The sequence below is a fragment of the Clavelina lepadiformis genome, chromosome 6, assembly GCF_947623445.1.
Source record: "Clavelina lepadiformis chromosome 6, kaClaLepa1.1, whole genome shotgun sequence".
NCBI classification, from domain to species: Eukaryota; Metazoa; Chordata; class Ascidiacea; order Aplousobranchia; family Clavelinidae; genus Clavelina; species Clavelina lepadiformis.
Genome location: NC_135245.1, coordinates 6,821,143 through 6,845,949, shown reverse-complemented (window position 1 = coordinate 6,845,949; position 24,807 = coordinate 6,821,143). Strand labels below are relative to the sequence as shown.

General features: G+C 33.0%; 2 protein-coding genes and 2 long non-coding RNA genes across 6 annotated transcripts; 3 read left to right on the top strand and 1 right to left on the bottom strand.

The window, feature by feature from the left end:
* The first annotated feature begins 452 nt into the window (after nt 1-452).
* LOC143461645 (F-box only protein 48-like) lies at nt 453-3,628 on the top strand. Its single transcript, XM_076959447.1, has 4 exons — nt 453-612; nt 2,005-2,118; nt 2,210-2,323; nt 2,414-3,628. Exons 2-4 carry the CDS (start codon nt 2,005-2,007, stop codon nt 2,576-2,578), a joined length of 393 nt encoding a protein of 130 aa, XP_076815562.1. The 5' UTR covers nt 453-612; the 3' UTR covers nt 2,579-3,628.
* LOC143461643 (uncharacterized) lies at nt 3,556-22,614 on the bottom strand. Of its 3 annotated transcripts, none has more exons than XM_076959442.1 (23): nt 22,326-22,614; nt 21,295-21,372; nt 21,071-21,206; nt 20,699-20,837; nt 20,328-20,496; nt 19,934-20,023; nt 18,942-19,116; nt 15,358-15,552; nt 14,471-14,587; nt 12,970-13,383; nt 12,604-12,836; nt 11,345-11,580; nt 11,100-11,241; nt 10,708-10,825; nt 9,452-9,607; nt 8,039-8,204; nt 7,710-7,885; nt 7,323-7,453; nt 5,922-6,053; nt 5,719-5,803; nt 4,106-4,177; nt 3,914-4,003; nt 3,556-3,663 (listed from the first exon to the last, which is right to left on the bottom strand). In XM_076959442.1, the coding sequence occupies exons 1-22, from the start codon at nt 22,545-22,547 to the stop codon at nt 3,915-3,917; spliced, it is 3,471 nt and encodes a 1,156-aa protein (XP_076815557.1). In that variant the 5' UTR covers nt 22,548-22,614; the 3' UTR covers nt 3,556-3,663; nt 3,914. The 3 variants fall into 3 exon arrangements, with proteins under 3 accessions (XP_076815557.1, XP_076815558.1, XP_076815559.1); XM_076959443.1 differs by having other exon boundaries at nt 7,323-7,432; XM_076959444.1 differs by lacking the exon at nt 12,970-13,383.
* Nucleotides 7,785-18,225, top strand: LOC143461648 (uncharacterized). Its single transcript, XR_013118066.1, has 3 exons — nt 7,785-7,914; nt 17,817-17,988; nt 18,142-18,225. It is a non-coding gene; the product is annotated as an uncharacterized LOC143461648 (long non-coding RNA).
* On the top strand, nt 18,467-24,628 carry LOC143461647 (uncharacterized). The gene is made up of 4 exons (XR_013118065.1): nt 18,467-18,623; nt 23,226-23,358; nt 23,826-24,401; nt 24,558-24,628. It is a non-coding gene; the product is annotated as an uncharacterized LOC143461647 (long non-coding RNA).
* Nucleotides 24,629-24,807: the final 179 nt, after the last annotated feature.

Below are 24,807 nucleotides of genomic sequence, written 5' to 3'. Positions count from 1 at the left end.
CTGACATTCTTATGCTTGGGCCTAGTTCTGGAACTAGCCTAGCTAATTATTCCAGTTTGAAAAAATTCCTTTAACTTGATGTAGTTTGTGTAGGTTATTTCCAGTTTACTAATTTCCGTTTTTTACTGTTTTATTTGAAAAGTTCCAATTTGTGTTAATCTGCATCAAGTTTAATTCATGGCTTACTATATAATTAATTAATTATAGCAAGCCATGGTTTAGTTGCAATGCAAACCCTCGCTTTTCCACAATACTACCCTAAGATGTCTATTTATTTGACGATTTCTATCAATATCGCAATCATTATTTGATACTGAACTTTGAAAAGTATGACTCTTTTTAATGGTATAAAGTGCACCAATTACTATTTAACCCGGATTTAAATTTTCCGAATAAATTCTATTTTTATATTTAAAAAATGGAATTAAACTTATAACTGCGTTAACCCTACAATATAAAAAAGTTTTGTACGTCATAATATAATATTTACGTCATTTTTAAATGGCCATTGGCAATGCGTACGTTGAAGGGTTTGTTTACAAATAAGAAAGTATTGGTTTTGCTGGCTGCCATGAAAAGAGAGGTTTATAAGAAAAGTTGTGTTAAAACGAGGTAAATACGTTAGATAGTTACTTATTTGTATTTACTGTATGTTAGTTGTCGTACTCCTGTAACATACAGGCTATGTTTAGAGTGTTAAATAAAGTAGTACCGGTCGGGTGCTTAAGCTCGGTTGTATATGAAATTCTTTATTTTTCGCCATGAACTGTGCGGAGCGAAAGTTAGGATGCTAACCGTTGCAGTTATAGCACAATAAAACACATGCTCACAAACAATTAACGAGCAGGAAAAAGTGGCAAAACCCAAGGGCTTAAAACATGCGGGATAGCAATAATAGAATTGTGCCTTAAAATGGTAGTTTAGCATCGCCACCAGCCCAAAAAAATAATTCCTAAGTTTAACGAAATTAAGTCCAAAATAACGAAACCACTACACCGCTGGAAGATGTAGAGGGCATGTTCCCTAACATTAAAAACACGAGTATTAACAGCCGAAAACCGCAAAAAAAGAAACTCCATCCTATAGGGACCGGGATCCTGTTTCTGTGGTCCACAAGTGGACTAAAAGATAGACAGTATGAATCAAATAAAAAGTATAATATTGCCATTAGGAAATCAAACTCTATATTCCCTTCAACTACGGTAATTGTGATGAATTGTGGATACACCGACTATGGCATATACACACTAGCGATTATACTATACAATAGGCCTACTGAATTTGTTGGTTTTCCTGTTTTGGTGTACAAAAATCAATTACATGCCTTTTTATGCAACGTGCCAAGGCTTCACTTTAATATTAATGTTTCAGCTTTCAACTCTTGTTTAAATAACTTACCTAGTTACAGATATATTGTTGTGAGTCTTTTGATTAACTAACTCGATTAAGAACAAATTCAAATATTTGATGTGTGTTTTGTGGTAGAATTTTAATTGCTTGTACCTGTTCAGGTGCTAATAACTCGTACTTGTGTACCATCTCTCTAAATAAATAACACAGACAAGATAGTTTTGCCGTAAGAACTTTCAAATTTATATCAAACAGTACAAGACAATGGTGCAAACATTGTGCAATGTGCATACAAGGCCTAAAGCTTCAGTTTGTATAATGCACACAAAGAACAAACTACAGCACTTGCAGTAACTCTAGTGAACATTCAGTTTACAAATTCAGGTATAACCACAACGTTAAGTAAAATATAAACGCAGGCAAGCTTGACAACCTGGGCTTAAGTGGTGAGAAATTTTCACCCAAAGTTTGAACTCAGGATGCAAAGAATTCACAAAGTCTTAGGGTATAGATTCTGATCCCACACTACAAAATTTTGAACTTTTATTGATTATAAACCATTTTTGTTTTGCAATCAAAACTGAATAGCTGTGTGAGTATTGTGAAACGTTTTATATTAAACATATTACAACAATTAATACAGTTTTTATGCAGATGGTGGTAGACGTTAACGATTCAGTTGGAGATTTTACCATATATCTACCATTGTCACTTTCAGAGGATATTTTGGGTCAACTTGACATATGCAGTTTGTCTTCAGCTTCTCAGGTAAATTTGTATTTCTATGTTTATGCCAAGATTTAAAAAATAAACAATACCTCTTCACAACATGTTGTTAACAAGAAATTGTCTCCCATAGGTTTCCAGAACTTGGAATGAGTTGATTAGTGAGTCCGATTATATATGGCGTATTATTTACAAATCATTAACTGGGACTGAAGATTACCTAGCACTAAATGCAATGTCTTACAAGGTAACTTATGCTTCTGTGTCTTACTGTAATGTGTTTATGATAATTGCAAGGTTGTTGTACTTCTTAAATACATTATTTCACTGTATAAAGACGCTTGCCATTCAAAGATACATTACATTGAAAAACAAAGCAAAGTGGTTAAATGGAAGTTTCAGTAATATTAACTCATACAAGGACCTGAAGAACATGCCATCTCAGTGCAAGTTCTCAAAAACAGATTGGGAAGACATTTTACAATGTGAACTAAACAGATAGCTAATGTTTTCAATATGCAATTCCAATACCTTTATGTTTTTTATTTTCTTTTATTAACAGTATTATTGTACCATACTTGTATTTCAATTACTTACTTCCGTAAGTATTATATTTTTATAATTCATTGGTTTTAAAGATTGAATAATTATATTAGTCCAAATACTGTAGCTATCTAAAGTTTGTTTGATTTCACAGCAGGAGTTCCATTTGAAGCATTTACTGTATTTAGAAAAAAATGCTGTATTGATAATGCTAATACAGTATGTCAGTTATATTAAAGGTGTTGTGCTTTTTTTAAATATTATCTTTCTTTAATGTAACATTGTTGTTAAAAATATTGATATGGTTCATCTTAGGTTTTAAAGCTGAACAATTAATTAATATATTCCAATTGCGTTTTAAGTTTGCAGCCACAAACGTTTGACAAAGCTACTTCTGTTTATAATGTTATGTTATGCATTGTAGCAAGTTATCAAAAACAATGTGTCCTGCCAACATGTGCTTTGTCTGCTAAATCATTTAACGCTGTGCTAGACTGTACTTCATAATGAATGTTATAAATGTTAGAATTTGTTGACTGTCAATCAAACTGCATGTTCATTTTCTACTATACAGATGTTTGTACTGTGTGTATATATGCAAGTGAACATTGATTGTATCATAATTTTTATGAAATTAGTGGGAAAGGCCACATTTTTCAAAATTGAGAAACTCTGCTATTGAGCCATTTAAAACTTTAATAACTGTCTGTCTTTAAAACCTGTTTTTTATTGCGCTGATTTTGTTCAGATAAGTTTCATTCTTATTTTCTAAGTGTAAACATCTTTGAGGTGAAATTACTGAATTTTTATTTGAAACAAAGGTCATATTTATACGAACTTGTGCTATACTACTTGTGCCCAACTTAAGAAGCTAAGATTGAGTCACTCAACCCTCTTTTGCAATTAATGTGGCTAGTACTGAATTAATATAGAACATTATCTTTGTTCATATGCTTTTTGTAATACAGAAAATAACAATAATACAGAATAAAACAGTTATGTTGCCTGACTGCTGTTTGTGGTACTCTTCGTGCAATGCATAACCTTATAAAAATGAAAGTCAGAAATTTATGGTTAATTGCAAACTTCCAACCAACGTAAAGATCAAGCAGCTGGGTAAATTAGTAAAACATCCCATTAATAACGTTCAAGTAAAAAAAGTTTAACAGGAATATAAGTAGTATAAACAAAAAGAGTTTTGTTAACTAAACTATTGCATATGAACTATATGTGTAACATATGTATTGAGTACTGCACGAATATCATGAAATCTGCTTTATTACTGTGTTGTTACCTCAAGGATTTTTTGAATCTTGCCTTGGTTCAGTTTCCTGATTTGCTGCAATGCTTGAAGCATTACGCAAAACTGATGACCGTTGAAGATCTAAAAAAAAAGATTTATTAGATAAATAAAAGATAACTTATCCCAGCAATTTTAGAGAGGGAAAACATGTAATAAGAAGCATCATTTGTACACGGTGCAAACCTGCCATTACTGCAAGGCTTTTTCTTCTACGAGATGGTTCATTGCTGTATATACTCTGGGTTAACAGTGATGCTGTGAAAAGAAATAATACATAAGAGCACATATTTTTACACGAAGAACATTCGGTTGAAGCTCAGAATCTCAAGGAATGGTCAAAGTATGCTGACACATTGAAAGTTGGAGTTATTCAAAGTTGGTACAGTATACAGGTAATAGATTTTATTATTAACTTTACCATGACCACTTAGTGAGTACAACAAGTTGAGTTAAAGAGCTTCCACTGCGTCATTTATTGTAATGCATGACATAACCTACAACCCTACTTCCATTTCTAGTCCAACATAACACAACACACAAAGTATTCATAATTTTGCAGTTAGCACAAGCAAACTCATTTTTTTATAAAAACATAAGAGTTGACCAGATAAAAAAAAATCACTATTGGGCAGTAAGTACTTTGAAAGTATCATTGGTAACGGTACTGGTATTTTGCAAAAAATGTACAAACAGTTCAGGTATTCGGCACTATTTACAAAAAGTAGTTTGGTACTCTGCTAACTGTGAGTTCTGTAGGGGTTATTAGTTATTGCTTGATCGATTGTTCGCTAATCTGACTCCATTGATAGTGCATTCATTAACCCCTGATAGCCAGTTAAGCATCACAGCACCAAAACCAAACTATCAATGTCTTGAATATTGATATATTTTGATTTTCAACAAAACGGTTACAGTTTTCAGAGCACAGAACAAGCTGCATCAGACTGAAAATATCAGAACTAATGCATTGAACGCTGTAGTACGAATGACTAATTCGGAAGTAATCAAAACTGGTTTGTGTATACTAAACACGGCCAAAATATAGCACAACGCTTGTTGATAAACAACAAAAATAGAAGACAAATAACATTATAATATCATCAGATCTATACGAGAATTCCATAGGAACAAGGGCTAATTATGACGATTAGCCCAGTACTTTGCCGGTAGGTACTTTTTGTACAGACGATTCTGTTGCAAGTGCAATTTTTGCCGATATTTGGACCCTGCTGAAGGTTACTTCAGGTCAAAAAAATATGTGAACTCACTCTTGGCAAGTTTTAAAAGATATGTTTATTCAAAACCTTGAAGTAATCATTTCAAAATTACTGCAACCAACTTATATTTTTTGAAAAAAGTAATTCTGTAATTTTTTCTAAAAGTACCACGGTACTGCCCACCTCTGCTGTTACGCAAATTGACAAGATGTTCCATTAATTGTTTGTTACCAGCAGCAGCCAGCAGACGTGTATGTTTCTAAAATTTAAACATCTGCATTTTCTATCACTATCACAAAACATAAAAATTACAATGGCTGTCTAAACATAAACAACCAATGGCATTATCTTGTGCCATTAAAACCGATATATCAGTTGCTTGTATTTTATAACTCAACAAATCTAACTTGCACTTACAATCTTAAGGCAATACTAAACAATAGCAACTGTTTTTTAATAAAAACAAATAATACTCTCTAATTGTAATCTCTTTGGACAATTGTGTCTATGCTTGATATGGATTGGACTTCCATTTCATAAAGTGCTAACCTAATTATGAAATAAAAAATTTAAAGCAACCTCTTCTGTTTGCACCTCCACTGGTAGGAATTTGCAATCCTGTTACAAGTGAACTTTTTGTGGCTTGTTTAACTAGTTGCTTCAGCTGTAGAACAGATTTGATATGATAGACTTTAAGGGCATAGCAAGTAAATAGCCTACAAAATAAGATACACAGCAAAGCTAAAACTAGTGGCATTAGGTCCTATGGCATAACAACATACCGGAGGATAATTGTGGTCAATGTCAAGATCGGAACTTTTTTTCCATTTCATTTTTATAAGTAACTTCTTTCCACTGCCATCAGTAAGTTGATAGTATGTCAATATGAACGTGACAATAATAGCCAGAGTAACCTACATAAATATAATGAAGAGAAAAATTACACCACCAAACTTTTTACTCCAGCTGGGGTTAAAATGTACAAGTTTGCTGTTGGCTGCCACCACATTGAAAAGACTCATAACTACACTGCAATTACTGTAGCTTAGACCAGGGGAATCCAAACTACGGCCAGGCACCTATTTATTATTGGCCCGCGGCCATCGTCGAGCTCACACGTAACTTCGTACCAAATATAAAAACATATGAAACAAACGTTTGAAGTTTAAGTCTAACAAACTTTATTTCAATACGATTTATATAAAACTGTTCAACTTCGAATTATTTTTCGAAGCATTTAGTGGTAATTATTAACTTGCATTCGTTACTTGTAAGGTGACCTAAGTTACGGTACGTTTATGAGCAGATATTGCCTAAAAATTTAAAAATTATATACCACAAGAACTTTACAATGCTGTAATTTCTTATGGTCCCACCTCTAACGTAACTCTGTAATGCCTGTGCACTGCAGTTAACTGTTAAGTGCTGTTATGTGTTACATCAAACATGGAAGAAGAAAAGGAATTTTTCGAATGCACGTACATACAGCAAAAATCTTCATTGTTATATAATTCAAAATCAAAATATCATGAGAACCAGAATGACTGACAAGCATTCCTGTCACATCTTCACATCGCTTCATTGCTCTCACGAAGAATATTAAAATATTGCAATCCTTTATCCGCCCATTTTGCATTTCATTACATAAATTCTTCTATGGTTTTTTATTTTATATAGCACTTGGCAACGTAAACTTTGCGTTTGTGATACCCTGTTGGAGTTTTAGGGACAAGCGAGTCGCTACAGTTGTGTGACTTTTTATTGATTTGTACGATATTTTTCTCTGCCTAATATTTAACATTTTCATTAGAAAATGAATTTTGCCGCCAATGCTTTTGCTCATGGTCTTTACGATATTTAGTGCATTGTAGGCAAGCAGCTATCTTCACACATAGCGAGTGGCCCGAACACTGGTTAACTTTTTAGCACATCTCCCTCAGTGAAAAAAGTTTGGAAAACCCTGGTTTAAAAATCATTTAATAAACAGAATGCTTTCTTTCGGAAAATGCTTATTTTTAAAATTTCATAAGCATATTTTAATTTCATAGTATATTTTTAATAAAACAGTAAGTTACAGTTTTCCACATAACAAAGAAAAAAACAAAACATTCCCAACAGTAATACACTCATTAAAATATAAAAAACACTCCTGAGTTCTGCATACTGAAGAAGAAGAAGCTTACCAGCATAATTGCCAGATGGGATTTAGGATTAAGTTCAATGCCAATCAAGTGAATGGCAAATCTCATTGTAAAGTCACAGTTGGTTGAAGAATCTACTCCCCTATTTGATGCTTCAATGACAACAAAAAACTCTGCGTTTCATAACACATAAAATTAACTATTTTTAAGTCGCAAAAAATAGCTTTCATTTAAAAATTATAGCCTGATGAATTCTGTATTATTACCAGTGATAGAATAACTCAAATCTGACAATTTTAAAACCAATACTATTGTGATTCCACTCTGTAATATTCAAATCTTAAGACTTTGGTCACAGATGAATAATTTGTCCCATTCATCTAATGCCACTAATATTACTTAATTATCTCATCACAATTTTTTTCTTACCTGCAGGGTTGGGAGTACCAAATGGTATGCTGCCACATGGGGAATCAATCCTACACTCAAACACTATGCTAGCTGGGTTATTGCTATCGAAAATAAGTTTGTCTGTTTTGTTATCCTTCATTCTATCAACGTCTGAAGTATCAAGAACTGTCCAAACAAGACTTTGCAGGGCTTCGCTGCACAAATAACAGTTCAAGGAAATTCAGTGAGTAAATTTAAAAAGTATTTGTTATCAAATCCAAGTGATTGACTTAACATCAGTAACATTTTTCACAACAGCAAAAAAATTATTACTATAAACAAAATTTTTAGCATATTTGTTCAGCTACCTGTCACCAGGCATATAATTGTACAATCTGATTTCTTCGTCAGTGTAGTATACAATATTTTCCCAATACCCAGCACCACCAGCAACCACTTTTAGTGTGTAATTACCCATAAATGCGGTCTGTTCTCCTGATACATGGTCTTGGACATAAAAGGAGGTGACGAATTCTGAAATATTTTCTGTTTCACTCAAAGCTACAATGATTGTTTTAATTAAGATTTTCCATAAAAGCACGTGTTATTATTATATCAGTGGCATATTGTAACACTATAACAGCATTAAATAATAACTTGTAGCAGGGCTATCCAATTGCAACTAGTGCCACATTGGAAATTTTGAGCAAGATGCAGGCCACATTAACAAATCAAATATGAACTTAGCCTAGTGGGAATTTCAAAGAGGATATCATTATTTTCATGTGCATGCCCAAGTTAAGTAATGTTGTCTAATATTGACTTTTTGCTTGTGGCATCCTTTGCTACCACACTGTACCGAAATTGGTGTAGTAATTAGCAAACAGCAATATCCAAAAGCTTTCACAAAAAAGCTGCAGTCGTTGAGTATCCGAGAAAGCTCATTTAACATGAAGTTAACATAATTACATGTAATAATCGTGGTGTTTGCTGCTAATCTATCATTTATTATGTCACATTGATTATTGTGACAATTGAACGTGGTGTAAAGATTGAATGCTTGTCAGCTATTTTTGGTTTGATAATTAATTAATCGGAGTTGGATTTATAAAAAGTTTGATTTCTTTACATTGCACTTTAGTTAAGACAAAATCAAATACACAGTTCGAAGGAGAATTGTTTTGCAGTGTTACAAAAGTTTTAATTGATAAAAACTTTAAGTATAAAAAGTCAACAAAGTGTTGCTGCTGCTGCAAGCATACATGTGTATTCTGCTTGTCTCGAAAAAAATACCTAAGAAAGAGGGTGTTTTCCTTTAGCTAGCGGCCCTGCAAGGGTGTACCAAAATGCATTATAAACTGTCTTGTATCGGTTTCTATTCATTTAGTTAAAATTTGTTGTTTAAAGACCAAGTCGTTAAAAAGTCTTAACAATTGTGACAAACAGACTATCTGAGTAAATTGGAAACACATAAACAGATTGATATGAGAGTTTAAAGAAAATCCAAAAGTTCATACGATAAGGTATTCCAGTAGTAATTAAACGATAGTTCTCACTAATAAGATGCTTTGTAACAAGATAGCTGTTGTTAAGTCATAAGAGCATTTTGTTACTATAAGCATAGTCGTCATGCTCCGCGGACCAAATTTAAAGTCTTCTGGAGTCTACAAGTTTGACACTCCTGATTGGCAGTGCTTTCCGCAAAATCCAATAACTAAATCACTTGATTAAGTGCTACACATTATTAAGATTCCAAACACCAAGAAAACGTTTTGAGTAACCTGATGTAGTAAAGCATGGTATTCCATCCCCCAGATCATAAAGACATTCAAAAGTATCAATCCTGCCCCTAGATGCAAGGATTTTAATTGACTGTTGTCTGTCAAACTCTAATGATAGTGCAGGAGGACATCCAACTTTAATAAATAAATCTATGTCTGAAAAACAAAAAATGTGTTAAGAAGTCAAAGCTAAATATCAAATAGTATTTTAATCATAACAATCAAACTGATATTTAGCAAAATAGCAGCGGACAAAAAATATAGTTAATAAACAATTCAAAAGGTTAGCATGCAACCAACAATGAATAACATATTTTATTAAAAACTTTCCAAAAAACACTAGCAAAAGCTAAGTTAAATGGATTCATACAACCACTTAGAGTTTCCTAAATTAGAAGTGTCGTCGAAAGCTGATGCCAGGTGGAGATACAAGAAATTAAATACTTGAAATGCGTCAATTGACGCACTTGGTTGTTCTAGTGTTAAGTATTATCGAACATTTCTACCATTGTAACATTTATCAACTAAGCTAACAAGGACAGATTAAAATATTGGTTAAACAAAGTGACTGTTCCACCATATGTAGGTCACACAGTATGATGTTAAAGATAGGCCACTAGGTTAGGAGAATGGATATGGAAAAAGTTGATCTTAGCTATTTAAGGTTTTATTGGATTTAGATTTAGAAGGTAAATTTAGGCTACTATATTATAACATTTAAGTTAGGGTGACAAGAATCTGTGCAAAATGACTTCGAACGCACAATTTTTTCCAGTGAAATAGTGCCAGCCTTGATTAAATTATAAAATTTATTATATCAAAATAATGAAAAAAAAGTTCCAGGATGCCAGCAATTACCATTGATATGATCGCTAGTCAACACTTTATTTAAGATGTTTTAGGTTAATTAATATAAATAATGACTGTTGCTCACATCTTGAGACAAAAATTTCAAGTTAAAAGCTTTGACTTATAGTTAAATGTATATCAATACGTATTTTTCCAAGACCAGTAAACGTGATTTGAGTTTTCCAAAATTTTAAGTAAAACAAAACCAGTTAAATAAGCTTGCATTCTAGTATTTTTTATCAACGTTCCAACAGTTTTGTTTGCTAGTTTAAGTTTCATAGGCTGATATAATATTAATTTACTATAACATCATCTAACTATCTTCGACGATTAGGCAACAACAAAGCTAATTGAGTGACTGAATCATCATCAAAGTTTAGCTATCAAATTTTTTATCTGGCTAAGACCTTCGCTTGGAGTAATATTGTAAGAACCACCAGGCAACCATGGCCAGAGAGAAGCAGTGACAGACTGAAGATATTTTCCGGGTGGATTCTGTTCTAATTGCTGCCCAGTTATATCTACCTTAATACAATTGAACACAAAGTTGCACACAAAAATGTAAATATAAACACTAACTTCTCAGTCATTGTGACATCTTATGATGAAATTTTACTATACCTAAAATATAATGTATCATACAAAATAGTAGAAAATGATTTAATATATCAAAACATTCACTACAAATTAAGATTAACTATTCCACCTTTTTAGACTTGAGTAAATGAGTAACATTGGCAAAACATCACTAAAAGATTAAAGGAATGCACTAAATACCTATGCACTGTCAATAAGTTACCTGAAAAATAGCATCAATTGGATGATAAAACCTTGTTATTCTGATGTCAAGAAGATCATTATTAGAAAGACTTGCAAACAGTTGCAGCTGAGATGAGGTTAGCAGTGGAACATTTGATCCAGGTGTGAGCGTTATATTTAACCTAAGATTCAGTCAGTAAAACTGCAATATACAGCGAGTGCAATATACAATACAATTTTATAATATTAAGAATATATATTGTTTACTCGACAACAATAGCTCACCTGACTGTCTTATCTTTGTCTAAGTATATAGTTGGTGGGATAACGCAATCAGAGGAAACTCGTTTCTGATTAATTTGATAGTCATATTGCGATAAATATGAGTATACTTGATTTTCTGAGAATAAATTGTTTACAAATAGATACTCAATATAGTCTTCAACGCCTGTGTTGTGGAAGTACCACTGTGAACTGATATCTCTTTGTACACTTCTCCACCATAACTTTTCCCCGATTCTCTACAGTTTGAAATTAACCAGTTTGTAGAAGATAGTTACAAACTAAGTCAGCTAACTTACAACACATAGATATTAAGGTGTTGGAACTTTGGGAACAAATTTGAAATCCTGGAAAAGAAATTTCCCAACATTACCATTCCATCCTGAGATTTACAGAATAAGAAAAAAACCACATGATACGTATGGTATGTAGTGGTGCATCAACCTTTTTAAGTAATGGATATTGACAGAAAATGCAAAAAACTTACATCAGACGTAAATTGATCATAAAAATTGATAAAGAAAATAAGTAATGCCATAAAAAACTCTTTTATCATATAGTCAGTTCAGTTGTTACAGCAGTTACCATACTTAAGTTTATGGTAGGTATTATAAGCCGTTGTAGAAAAAAGTAATCCAACTACAGTAGACACCAGTTAATACTTCCACCTCGGGCCAGCTGATTTTGGAAGTAATTAGCGGTGCTTGTAACAACTGAATTATATAAACAGTGCCGCTTAACAACCCACTGGGGGTAAAAATGCAATCATTAAATTTACTGTATTTATTCAAAATTTAATGTATTTATTTAAAAACTTGTGCAATGAAGGTTGTCTAGGAGGGAATGTCTTTCTCAAATGATCATCTACTTCTGCTTTCATAACACTAATGACTACAATGACTGCTGTTCCCACACACTCCGTTTGAATAGATACAGTCCAGGATTGACTATTGTTTCATCATAATATGCCATTTAATGCACTGCCGTTTAAAATGACCCATTATTTGTACACAGTAAAGAACAATTGGCCTGCATGGGGAAACGAAAGTGGATGTATTATGCGGTGGCTGGATGTATTAACTGAGGTTTTTGAAATGGGAAAGGCAAAGGAAAATTCCATTCCAAGCAGTTTGGATGTAATAAGCGGTTGGTAGTATTAACCGTGGATGTATTAAGCGGTATCTGCTGTATCAAATAACACGTCTTAAGCTTAATTAGCAGTTTGGTGAAATCCCGTGGTCCCAACACCAGAAAGAAATTACCTGCTTTTGAAAGATCATGAAAGTAGCTATTGCGTAAGCATGTAAATCAGAAGTATTATAAAAAGTCATTTCATTGTGGTAAAATGTGTCATCAATGATGTTGCTGTCACTTTTTGTTGCAAAAGCCATTGGTCGTGCAGGCCAGACCCTAGGTGGGTTTATAACAAATTCTCTTTGCCAAGATTTAGTTAACAATCTTGGACAAGAAAATCTTCTGCGCAGGATTTTCCTCTCTTCAATATAACAGAAAGCTTATTAATAAAGAACATGCCATAAAAATTGTCAGAAATTCTTTGACCTTATATATGAATAAAACATCATGCATGAGTTTATTTCACAAGAGTAATCGCACTTGGTGGGACGAACCTTTTTGTGGAACAGCTGTTTCAATGAAAAATCTTTTGACACTGCCATTTGTAACTGCTAATGCATACAGTGAATTATGAGAATCATACATCAAGCATAGCACATTGTTGATTTGGGTATTTGTATATTCAGAAATGACTTTTTTGTTTTTATTTAAGAATACTCCACCCTCGATGCCTCGATACATGGCATGCCATAAATAGCCATTTTCAGTAACAAACGAAAAACTTTTTTGTCTTTTACTGAAGGCGAGTTGTGTAATTGTGTTACTGGTACCAGCATCACTGACTCCATTCCATACAAGAGTAAGTATTTGACTCTTTTTGTCAAAAACCAGCAAAACGTTACCAGATAGAAACAATTCTCCGTCGAATGTAGTCATTTCAGAAATTTTAGTCAAGTTCATTGAAATTCCTGCACAAAGTGTGTTTCATAATAATCATATGTATATGCAATACAGAGCACTTTTTTGAAATAAATAATTAAGAAAATGTAACGCAATGTTTTTAAACAGTACTTCAGGGTTCAAGCAATGAGGAATCATCGCAGAGTTTAAGTAAAGCAAAGACTTTAGAGTTACAGAGTTTAAGTAAAGCAAAGATTACAATACCATAAATATAGCAGTAAAAGTTAACCATACAAATACCTTTCTCTAAAAAAATTAATTTGTTTTGCTTTGAGGGTATTCTTCGATACAATAGTATGCAAGTTCTACACAACTTTAAGGCCATGAAGATAAAATAAAACAGAAATTTAACATCATGGATATAAATTCCACAACCCACAATAGTGGCGCCATGATTGTAACACCTGGTATAGGGTAAGGTGACAAACAAAGTTTTAAGCTAAAATTATTTTCTCCAATCAATTCTTGCAAGTAACTTTATATGAAGGCTAAAACCACCCAAGTCGGTTTACTATCTCTGATGATGACCCTATATATTTATATATTGAATGATAATAAGTAATAATTGCAGACGCAATTCACGGATCTGTCAACTTTAATATGTTATTATGCCGTTACGCGAAATATACATACTGTATCTAACATATTAAAGTTGAAAGAAACTTTTATTTCTGCTCTTCCACTGATAATCACTGCCAATTTAACGTTGTTTGCTTTCTTGATTTTTGTAAAGCTAACAAACAATTTTTTATGTTTGTAAGAATCACAACACAAAATAAATTACTAAACCTTGTCTTATTGAATAGATTATCCTACAACTTGGCTCAGGTAAAACTCGATGATAGTTTCTCTTAAGCCTTAATTATAGAGTTTATCAGCATGTATATACCGATAGACAGCTAAAGCTTGTAATCACAAGGAAAAGCATAATCACAAATACCACGTACACAATTTCATTAGTTTAGTTGAAAATACCATTTTTATGTCTTAAACTTTACACATTCAATATAATTTGGCGCATACATATAGGCTGACTTTGATTTGTGGGAAGTGATAAAAATAAGTTACACCACACTGAGATTATAAAAAGTATACCTGTCACAGGAGTTTGGGGCGGATCAAAAAGCATTTGTTCTGTAAAATTGTTTGAAGCAGAACTGGGCAAGTGTGAACCAAACTCTTTCAAAAGTCTCCAATTATTTTGACTGAAAGCTTTTAAACAAAATAGCACAACTATTGTAAAAGTAACAACTAGGCTTTAAAACAAAGAATAGTTGTCTGTAAATGTACTGGTGAAAGGATTTAAAAAAATATGTAGTGGTTAAGCAGTTACGGCAGTTTGGCCTCCTATTATGGCGAAGAGGGCAGTCATTATGATATCACAATGTAAAACTAAATATGCTTGATGAGTAGGGTTGGTATTACATATGGTAGACTAGCAAATGCATTTTGGATGAAATATGTCTCCTTAGATAAGTAATGTTTGTTTTTAGCATTGGAATGTCACAAATGATAGTAAATGAACTGGTAAAGCGTTCTTGTTTTACCGCAGTTACTGGCTACCGATTAGGTTAGAGTCAACAGCCAAGACTGAATTATACTGTATTGTAGGTTAGCCTTTAGGTTAATCAGTACAAATTCTTCGAGTTATTCACGTAAGTACGCAACAATTATAGGTCTATTACTGGTACTCTTTACATGTCTTACAGAAAAATTTTTATTCATGTTTGATATAAATACCTGAATATTCCTTACTGTTTCTTTTATTATGACGTAATAAGAACTGCCATCCCCGTCATAATTAAGTGATGAATTTGCATTTTTTGCCACTTATTTATGGAAATAAACGCTTAACTATTTCAAATTAGCACAAATCCCTTTACCAGTGTATTTACTGACAATTAGTTTTTCATTTAAGACCAACTTGTTTTTGGACTTGCCCTTAACTTTAAGCTTTAAAGCACTTTAAAATAGGCTACTACCTGAATATTCCATTATGTAGTATTTTTGATGACTGGAACTCTTAATGAGGATATACCATTTCGTGTCGCATCCCTGGATTGCAAAAGTATGAGCAACAATCTGACAGTCACTTTCCAACAAGGTAAGAAACAAGCATGCAGTTACACGCTGTTCATTTCTGACTTCAGACAGACTTACATCACCAGACAATTGATCTGTAATTGGTTTGCATGACAATCAACACACTTTACCTCCTAACTCGGTAGAATATAATTTATTTCATTAACAGTGTTCCCTTTAATATAGCACTGGTAATGTCATTTGCACACAAACACACTACAGATTACAAATTGCACAATTCGTCACATTTGAAAAGTTGAGCAAAATCGGCTGACATATATTAAGCATGCAGTTCAGCCTCAATTTTAGTTGAAATCTAGCTTATTTGCTGAGATGAAAAGCCTACGTTAAAGCAGATGGGATGGCTCTGTTCCCTAGTGAGCAAAGTAGCTCCTTCCCAGAAAGGCCCATTAGATTAAATATCAGATATTACGGTACATGAATCATTAGTATTATGCACATCACTGCACAGAATCGCTGCTTAGCTGAATCTGTATTTTAGCTTAACAATCGGTATTGGTAGTTGACACATCTTAGTATAGTACCAGAAATTTTGAACAAAATGCATATAACCTGAACAACTCTAAAACTTGTTGGTTTTGTTATCTTGCACAAACTAACCCATTTTTATGACATAATGTCGGTTTATTCTATTGGTTTAATTGACTAAGTTTGATTAGACGAAGAGCCAATTTTGATTAACGAAATTATCATTCAACTGTTTCTTGATGTGATGTTATTTTACAGAGTTTTTAACCAAAGTTTCTTTGTGACTCAATATCTGTATGACACAATGATTGGGACATGGCAAAAACTATGGCTGTTTATGAGTAAAATGTAATTGCAACCTTTCAGCACAACTCTGTGGGCCCAAAAGTGGGTTGAGAGCCACAGTTTGAGAAAGGTTGTGCTATTTTCGTCTCTTGCGACAAAATGTAACCAGAATATAACTGTAAATGATAGTAAATTTGCTGAACTAATCGAGTTTAAATCAAATGAATTCTTCTAATAACAACTAAAAAAATGATAAAAAATTTCGATTTAGAAAATACCAAAATAAAATCCACAACAATAAAAATAATAAAATGGAGTCATCTGGCACAAAATTAACCAAAACTGAAACGATTAAGCAAATGTACAAAACCAAATCAAACGAAATGTTTCGAATTTCTCCATTTGAAAATTCTGTTTTAATTCTTCCTCATTTTTAATATCAGTTTTGGATATTTCATGACTGCAAATTTCCAGTTTGAAATATCCAAGTGGGTTGATTTTCTTTCTTGTGTATCACAATTTTGTTGTTGTTTGGAATGTTCTAATTTGGTAAATGTTGTTTGGAATTATAATGTAAAGTTTATTCATTTTCTGACTGATTAATATATTCACATTTTATTTTGATGGGCATAAAGAGGGGTTTGGTGACACTTAATCACGCGACACTTAATCACCGACACATAATCACTAGGACATTTAATCACGCGACACTTAATCACGCGACACATAATCACTAGGACATTTAATCACGCGACACATAATCACTAGGACATTTAATCACGCGACATTTAATCACACATTTACAATGTTTATTTACATTTACAATTTACATTGTAACAAGTACATGCATATTTACATGCAACTAACATTGTATTTTACGGTGTAACGTTTTGATGGTACTTTGGTCAAGAGCTTCGGTGACAATAGAATAATGTTAGATATTACATAGGTTATACGTAGCAATGCAAAATGACATGTTATTTCCTGATTGGCTAATGTGTTTGTATAAAAACTAAGGTTTGGTTAAAATCTCCCCTTCTTGTCTCTACACATAATATCAGTTTTACCTTCTGGACTGTTCATTACTGAATTGGAGTTATAGTTTTGTTTAAATGTGAAAAGATGATGAAAATGTTTCTATTGTGATACAACTTACTTCGGACAATATAACAATTAGACTTTATGAAGCTGGTGTTGATTTAAAGAAACATTATAGAGAAAGCCGGCGCAACGGAGTCAAAGACAATTGTCGGGGAGTTTTAAAAGAAAGACTAATAGCCTTTGGCTTTAGGCCAACCTTAAAAGCAATCCACATCGCCATCCCCACAGAGAGATGCACACGAGCTTGAATTACTGAATTTTCCTCACGCTTTTCCGACATCCAAGTGATTATGTGTCGCGTGATTAAATGTCGCGTGATTAAGTATCCAAGTCGCGTGATTAAATGTCCTAGTGATTATGTGTCGCGTGATTAAATGTCCTAGTGATTATGTGTCGCGTGATTAAGTGTCCTAGTGATTAAGTGTCGGTGATTAAGCGTCGCGTGATTAAGTGTCGCGTGATTAAGTGTCGGTACACCATAAAGGTGGTATCTTTCTATCGTGAGCTGTTACATGAATTCTATCTCTCACGCATGGTTAAATTTAATCGCATTGGGCAACTCCGAAGCAGTTTTATTAGACTACTAAAACAGCAGTCAAAAAACTACTAAATGTCTTGGCAGAATATTATGGGCTACTGACCAAAAATCATTTCAGGTGGGGAAAAAACTTCTGAATTTTTACAGTTGTACTAAAACACAAATGAGTGGCAGATTAAATGTGCATTTTATGGAACATATGCATATATGCAAAATAACTGCAAATATGGAACAATTATTTTTTGGTGAAATGACATTATTCTTGTTAAAGGAAGAATGCAAGGACGCAAAGTTGTAACCGGAGATAAAGTAATAAAATGTAATATAAGTCGAGCACTCCTGCATGCGCTTTTCTTATTCAAAGGATAAAGCAATAAAGGTATATTACATAGATATCATATACCAGTTATAGCAGTGTTTCTTAACCTTTTTTGTCCCAGTTTTTGAAAAACAGTTGTAGAATGCGTTGAAATGAAATGTAAATGTCACATTTATACATACAAAAGCTAGCTATTTATGATGTACAATTTTGAAACGTCATATAAAACGATTTTGAAATGCTATATATCGGCTTGTTGTACATTTTTCTCAGTTATATTACTGCCGATAAGTGGTCACAAACAAAAGAATGCGATGAACGAAAAGAATAAAGATGCATAAAAGCCTATGGCCCCTCAAACATTAGGTTCATAAGGCATTTAAAAAATTGGGTTCAAGTGGAGTGGCCATCCTTCTTAGCTCGCCATTGAACAGGTAACGTAGCATTCTCAGTCAATTTGAAAGTGAAAGTTGCAAAAAGTTATTATATATTTGTTCGTTCAATCTGAATTCAGACACTTCACCAAAATTTTGCCAAGCCCCCATTACGAGCTAAAGGCCTATAGATAAAATCATTTCTAACTGGAATGAATTTGGTCAATAATAATGCAACAACACCAATTTCCAACATTCAAAAATCTTTGTGACATCCACAGTTTAGGGGACCATTGCTCACAAACCATAGTGTTATTCTGTCTAATTGGAAACAAAAATCATGAATACGGCATAGGTTAATTGCTCAAAAACTGTAACCTTGACTTATGATGAACTCCACAGTGTAAAGTTTCGAACTGTTTGTAGAAAAGAGTATTTTGTTTTGTGCACATCTCTCCCTAGAAGCACTCACATGTAAAGTACACATGCTTTCACTCCTTTCTAATTTCTGAATGTTTCCAGTAGAATTCCGAGATATCAAAAAAATTCCACTCTAAAAAAATGTAAACAGATATTTTGAATTTGTGTATAATGCATTAACCAATCAGGATACATGGTAATTAGACATTTTGCTTGATTTCCGGCCTGTATAAATTATGAGAAATTTGGCATGAAGTATTCAAATAGATTGGCTGTTTGTCTATGTCAAGTGATGAGAAAAGGGGCAAACAAAACAGAATGGACATCGAATAGCAAATCAAGTTAAAAATTACAGAAATAAACCAATAAATTATGTCACTGCTGCAGTAAGATTGCTAGTTTTCACTGGTTCAATGCTTGCAAGATGCTGTTTCAGCGTGTGGACCACTTCAGCGTTATCTTGGGTGAAGTTAAAGGTTTTTGTGGCATCTTGAGTGACTTGTCGTATTGCACATTTGCAGATGAAGCCCCTGTGCTATTTTTTCTTGTAATCATCGGAATTCAAAAGACGAGTGTCACACCAGCCATTAGCCAGTTGGTACGTTTAGCATCTTTCACGAGTTTATGTTGATATCCTTTTTGCCAATGGTACAAGTTAAATTTAACCGTTATTTTTATTTGTGTGAACCACAACATAAAGTGTATTAAAATAGCAAAGAATATTGGGCAAGCCTCAAAGGAAGTGGTCGATAAACCTGAAAACTCAAGCGTGTATTGCACAATCCTAACAAGACAATAATGTACTCAAAAAGGGACATTATGTGATAATTGATATCTTCAACTGAAATCTAGTTCATTTAAATAGATTAAAGTTAAACATTTTTGGGTAACATATTAGGTAAGTAATCAAAATGTACAAACAACAGCAAAAAATGTAAACTCATGCAAACCTTTGAAAAATAGAGCAAATAATCACGCAATCTCACAACTGTTTCATATGCTTCTTCACATGATAGACCTGAAACTGGCAGACCTGGAAGCTAACACCAAGTACTTTGATTACTATTAATCTAATACAGTGTTTGTCAACTTCTGAGACTGTACGCACCAACGCATACAGAAAAAATTTAGTGAACAAAAAAATGAGCGAATGACGAATGAGATTTTTATGACAGTAAAAGCACTGGTCTAAAATATTCCACAAAAATAACATTTAATTATTATGATTACTACATTTCTCTGAAAAAGATAAATAAAAATAAGCTCCAGTTTAAATATAGGTCCAAGCTTAACCTGTAATATGTATATATGAATTTCTATTCAAATCTGCTCACTGTGACATACTTTTTTTACTGAAGTTGTTTCAAATTCATCAGACGATATAATTACAATGTCCTGTATATTAATCAATGAGTTTGTTCCATGTATTTCTACACTTAACCCATTGTAAGTTAAGCGTGAGTTAAGATTACCATCATGAAGATAATTGTAATCACTTATGTACAGAACTTTCCTGAAAAAACAACAATATAATCAATCATTTAAACCACAAGCAAAACTGCATTTTTCAAAAAAATGTTAAATCATGTACTATGTATAATTGTATATATGCATAATTATATATGTACTATGTATATATATATAATTATAATCAATGAAATAGCTTAAACATTTTAGCTAATATAATAGTAAACATACTAAAATAGTAAAATAACCTCATATCTTGTATCTGGAAACTATGCGTGCTAATACCATCTAGACTTAATTGCAAATAACAAGATAGATTGTTGATGGGCAGTGGATAATACCAAGAAAGGTCAACGAATTCATCAGGAACCAAAGTTGAATTGATTTCTGTGTATTGGACATAAACAAATAACTGATATGATTATACAACCAGTCAACTAATTTAAAGATGCATCACATATTTTAAAAATAACATCATTGCTATTCCAGAAGCAAAAGACAACTGGCTGTAGTACGCTTTCCACCAGTTAATTGCTTATTTATACTTATATAACGAATATTTCCAATTGGCATAACTATTAAAAATACTTATATAAAAGTTTATCCAAAACATTTCATACCTCTTCTTTTAATTAAACCTGCTATTTTAAACTTTGCATTTTCTCCATCAATTTCATCATCATAAGATATAAACTCCACTTGTAATGTGGGATTTAACCCATTCAAGATGACACTTCTCACAACACTTTGTGAGTCCTTTAAAAAATAGAAATTATCTCATTACCACAGCTACAAATTTGTGTATATAAACAACGACAAAGACAAGTACAGCATGAAAATTCACCCGGCCATTTTCATCAAAAACATCCACTTGGATCACATACGAGCTTGCAAAAAAGTTAGTTTGGTTGTAGGTATCCTCCTGTAAAACAACTAAGAACCATGATTTGAACCAAGGATCCGCAAAATGTGGGTCACACAAAATCAAACCCTGACTTGCCTTGCTGTGTTCCAAACATAGTGTCCATTATTCCGAACAGACAAAATAAATATGACACATAATGTTTTTGTTTTATTATTAAATTTGGTCCGTCATTTGTACCAGCTTTCAAAACAATTTCTTCAAGAAACTGACAAAATATTGTTTAAATAACAATCTATTAAACTGCTATTAATTGAAATATTTTGGAGAAAAACTTGTTCACAAAACGTTAGGGTTGCAAGATTGTAGAGCTAATTTTATCGGATTGTGCCAAAAAATAATTGAGGACCATGTTTTAACCTATATCCAATCCACAAGGAACATGTGGTCCACTTACAAGTTTTTTGATGCTATGAATGCTCAATAATGACCACTATTCCTTCATTTGAAAAGTGTTTAGTTCTCAAGAACACTCTAGTGAAAATTGACTAAAACATACAATTTTCATCTAAAACAACATAAAAATTGGGCTCAAATGGCACTGGTTAATGACACCTAAACAGATGTGCCTCACTCAGACAGTCAGCCTTTTATAAGTTTTAAAAGCTTTTAGTGTTAGACTTTGAGCTTATAGTTCTTTTTCAAGTTGCAGCTGCAAATATACTGTGCTCAAGTATTACACAATTTAAAATTGCTAAAAAGAACATTGATTTTTTTTACTTACACTTTGTGTTAAACCTGATCAAGTGTAACAAATTATTTAATGCGCCACCTTCATTAACAAAATGATGTCATTTTGGACAGAACTGGTTCAAATAATTGAATTCTTTTCAAACATTACTATCAACACAGAAAAAATTGGATTTGAACAAATATGGCTTGTCAGTTAACTGGCATAACTATACAAAAAATAGATATATATGCATCTAGAAGGATAGTTTTAATGCACTTACATTCTTTAAGATGGAAAATGGAAGAGTTGAAGACAATTTGAATACATTTGTCAAGTTTATTGCTTTTCCAAAATTTAACATGTTGACTGAATGATACATTAAATCTCCCGTATGTTCCAATAGTGTGATTTTCCAGCTATTTATATTGCAATTTCCTTTTGGTATATTCCAAACCAGCAATAAAAGTGGTATTATGTGAGACATTTTCTCTAATAAAATCATAACCTGCTAGAACGACAATTTACAGATTATGTACATTATCACCTATTTTCTGAAAATGAAAAAATTGAATAGTTCTCAAAGTGAAGCAATACAACTAAAATATGTTGTATTATTCTGTCTGATTAGAATGTATGTTGAAATTAACTCTGCCATGTAACAGAAAGGGTAAGAAAGTGTTTTTACATCAAAAACAGAACAATACCATCACCTGAAAACGGCCTGAATAATGCGGTCAAACAAAAAAATTTTTGTCTTTTCCGAACTTAACTAAATAATGTCTTGATCTTACTTCTTAAAGGAAGTTTATGTGAGCACTAAAAATCTACAAAAGGGGCCAGTGAGTTAGCACATTTTTGCCCATAATACATACTAAGTCTGTCCAAAAAGTATCTGACTTTATCTCCTCTCCCGAAGACAAAGCTATGCCAGGAAAATTGTTCTGGCACATTGTGATATCATTATAATGATATATATTGATAATTATCAATGTGCAGTGCAGAAGAATATAAAATTTCAAGTCGATAAGTGGTGTCATTTTCTTTTTGTAAAACATTAAGTAGTGCATGTTCGTCGTTTTTTTTTTTTGCTCACAAGTGAAATGACAGAATACTTTCAACAAAGGTATTTTATCAAGTTTTGCCAAAAGCTTGTTAATAATCAAACTGCAACATTTTATAGAGTTCAACAAGCTTTTGGCGAGGAGACATAAAACCAAACTCAAGTCAAGAAATGGTATATCCGATTCAAAAGCAATTGATTGTCTGTGGAGAATGAGTCACGTTCTCCAGGCCATCGACAAGTCAAAACAAAGGTGATAGAGAAGGGGCACCAAATTGTGATGAAAGAACACTGGCTAACTATACAGAAAAATGTTGTATTGGTTTCAATTTCAATTTCAGCAATTTCCCAGTTACGGTCTGAGTGGCAAAATGTTTTTGATCGCCTCTACTTATCAATGAAAGCTGTCAGTTAAAACAAGGAAACACCTCATATCTAATAAAAACAATGTGTAGAATTCAAAGCGTACCAAGCAAAATTTTATCAATATTGTTTCTTCATTACGTTAAGCAATTCATATGTTACTCACCTGAGCGAAATCTTTACAACCAGATGCACAGAACATTAAAACAAAAACGAAAGTGGGCCGACAACTTCCATTGTTAAGTATTGACAAGTAAAAATATTGCGAACCAAAGCAGATAGGTGTCTATAACTCAAAAAGGGTCCGTAAGCAGAGGATTAGTTCTTTCTATTTTCACGGAAGATTTGTAAATGCAGAGAAAGTCGCCGAAATGTATTTCCAAGTTGGTGGCAGAGCAACAGAAGGAACTCCATCTGGAATTGGTGATGAGACCTAAGTTTACAATCCACAAACCAAGTTTCAATCTTCACAATGGAAGCACTCAGAATCACCAAACTCCCAAAAAACAAAAGAAGTTCACAGCAAGGTGAAAGTCATGCTGACTAGCTGACTTCTTTCCAATTTTCGTGGCATAATGGGCACAGTGCACCAGAAGGCTAAAGAATCAAGAAAGGATTGTACGTTGCTGTGCGAAGAAAGCAGCTAGACGTGTAGATAAAAAAACTGGTAGCTTCACCACGACAATGCTCCTAAAATTCCACCCTTGTGATCCAAGGGATGTCAATGAAAAACAATGTGATACTTTTGTGACAGTTGCCTTATTTGACACCATGCAACTTCTGGCTGTTTCTTAAGGAAAAACGAGGCAACAGTACAAAAAAAATCGATGGTGTAGCTCAGAAACATACCAGAGTTAGAGTTGTTTCCAAAAGTGGAAGTGGTGCTGGGAAAACGGTGTACACTTGCAAGAAGAGTATTTTGACAGCAATATAGTAAGTAAAAATTTGTGTAATGTATTGTGTTCAGTTTTTTATTCCCAAAAGTTAAACACTTTGTACATATATGGATTGACATATATGACAGTGAAAGGATTTGTATACACATACTGTGATAACAACTGACTTGTGCATGCCAACTGTTGGTTACAGTTGTCATTTTTGTTCTGAGTGACATGATGATTGAAGTTGATGAAAGCTTAGAACTATACCCAGGTCAAGGTGTGATGATTATTGTTTAGTTATTGTCACATAAACGTCTTGTATATCGAAGTGATGTTTAAACTGGTGTCCGTTTACCGACTTTGCGGAATCACGATACGGTGACCGGCATATTTTCGCTGATGGGTTTATTACTGTCGTTTTAGGTCAAAGAAAGAAGGCAATGCTGTGATGTAGTATA

What these genes read in the sequence shown, in the direction of transcription:
- LOC143461643 (XM_076959442.1), bottom strand. Translation starts at nt 22,547, where the DNA reads ATGATTTTATTAGAGAAAATGTCTCACATAATACCACTTTTATTGCTG. An exon ending in AGGTTTAATTAAAAGAAGAG is followed by an intron (nt 20,838 to 21,070) that starts GTATGAAATGTT and finishes TCCAATACACAG; the next exon opens with AAATCAATTCAACTTTGGTT. An exon ending in CCCATCTGGCAATTATGCTG is followed by an intron (nt 6,054 to 7,322) that starts GTAAGCTTCTTC and finishes ATATTTATGTAG; the next exon opens with GTTACTCTGGCTATTATTGT.
- LOC143461645 (XM_076959447.1), top strand. Translation starts at nt 2,005, where the DNA reads ATGGTGGTAGACGTTAACGATTCAGTTGGAGATTTTACCATATATCTA. An exon ending in GTTTGTCTTCAGCTTCTCAG is followed by an intron (nt 2,119 to 2,209) that starts GTAAATTTGTAT and finishes TGTCTCCCATAG; the next exon opens with GTTTCCAGAACTTGGAATGA. An exon ending in TAAATGCAATGTCTTACAAG is followed by an intron (nt 2,324 to 2,413) that starts GTAACTTATGCT and finishes CACTGTATAAAG; the next exon opens with ACGCTTGCCATTCAAAGATA.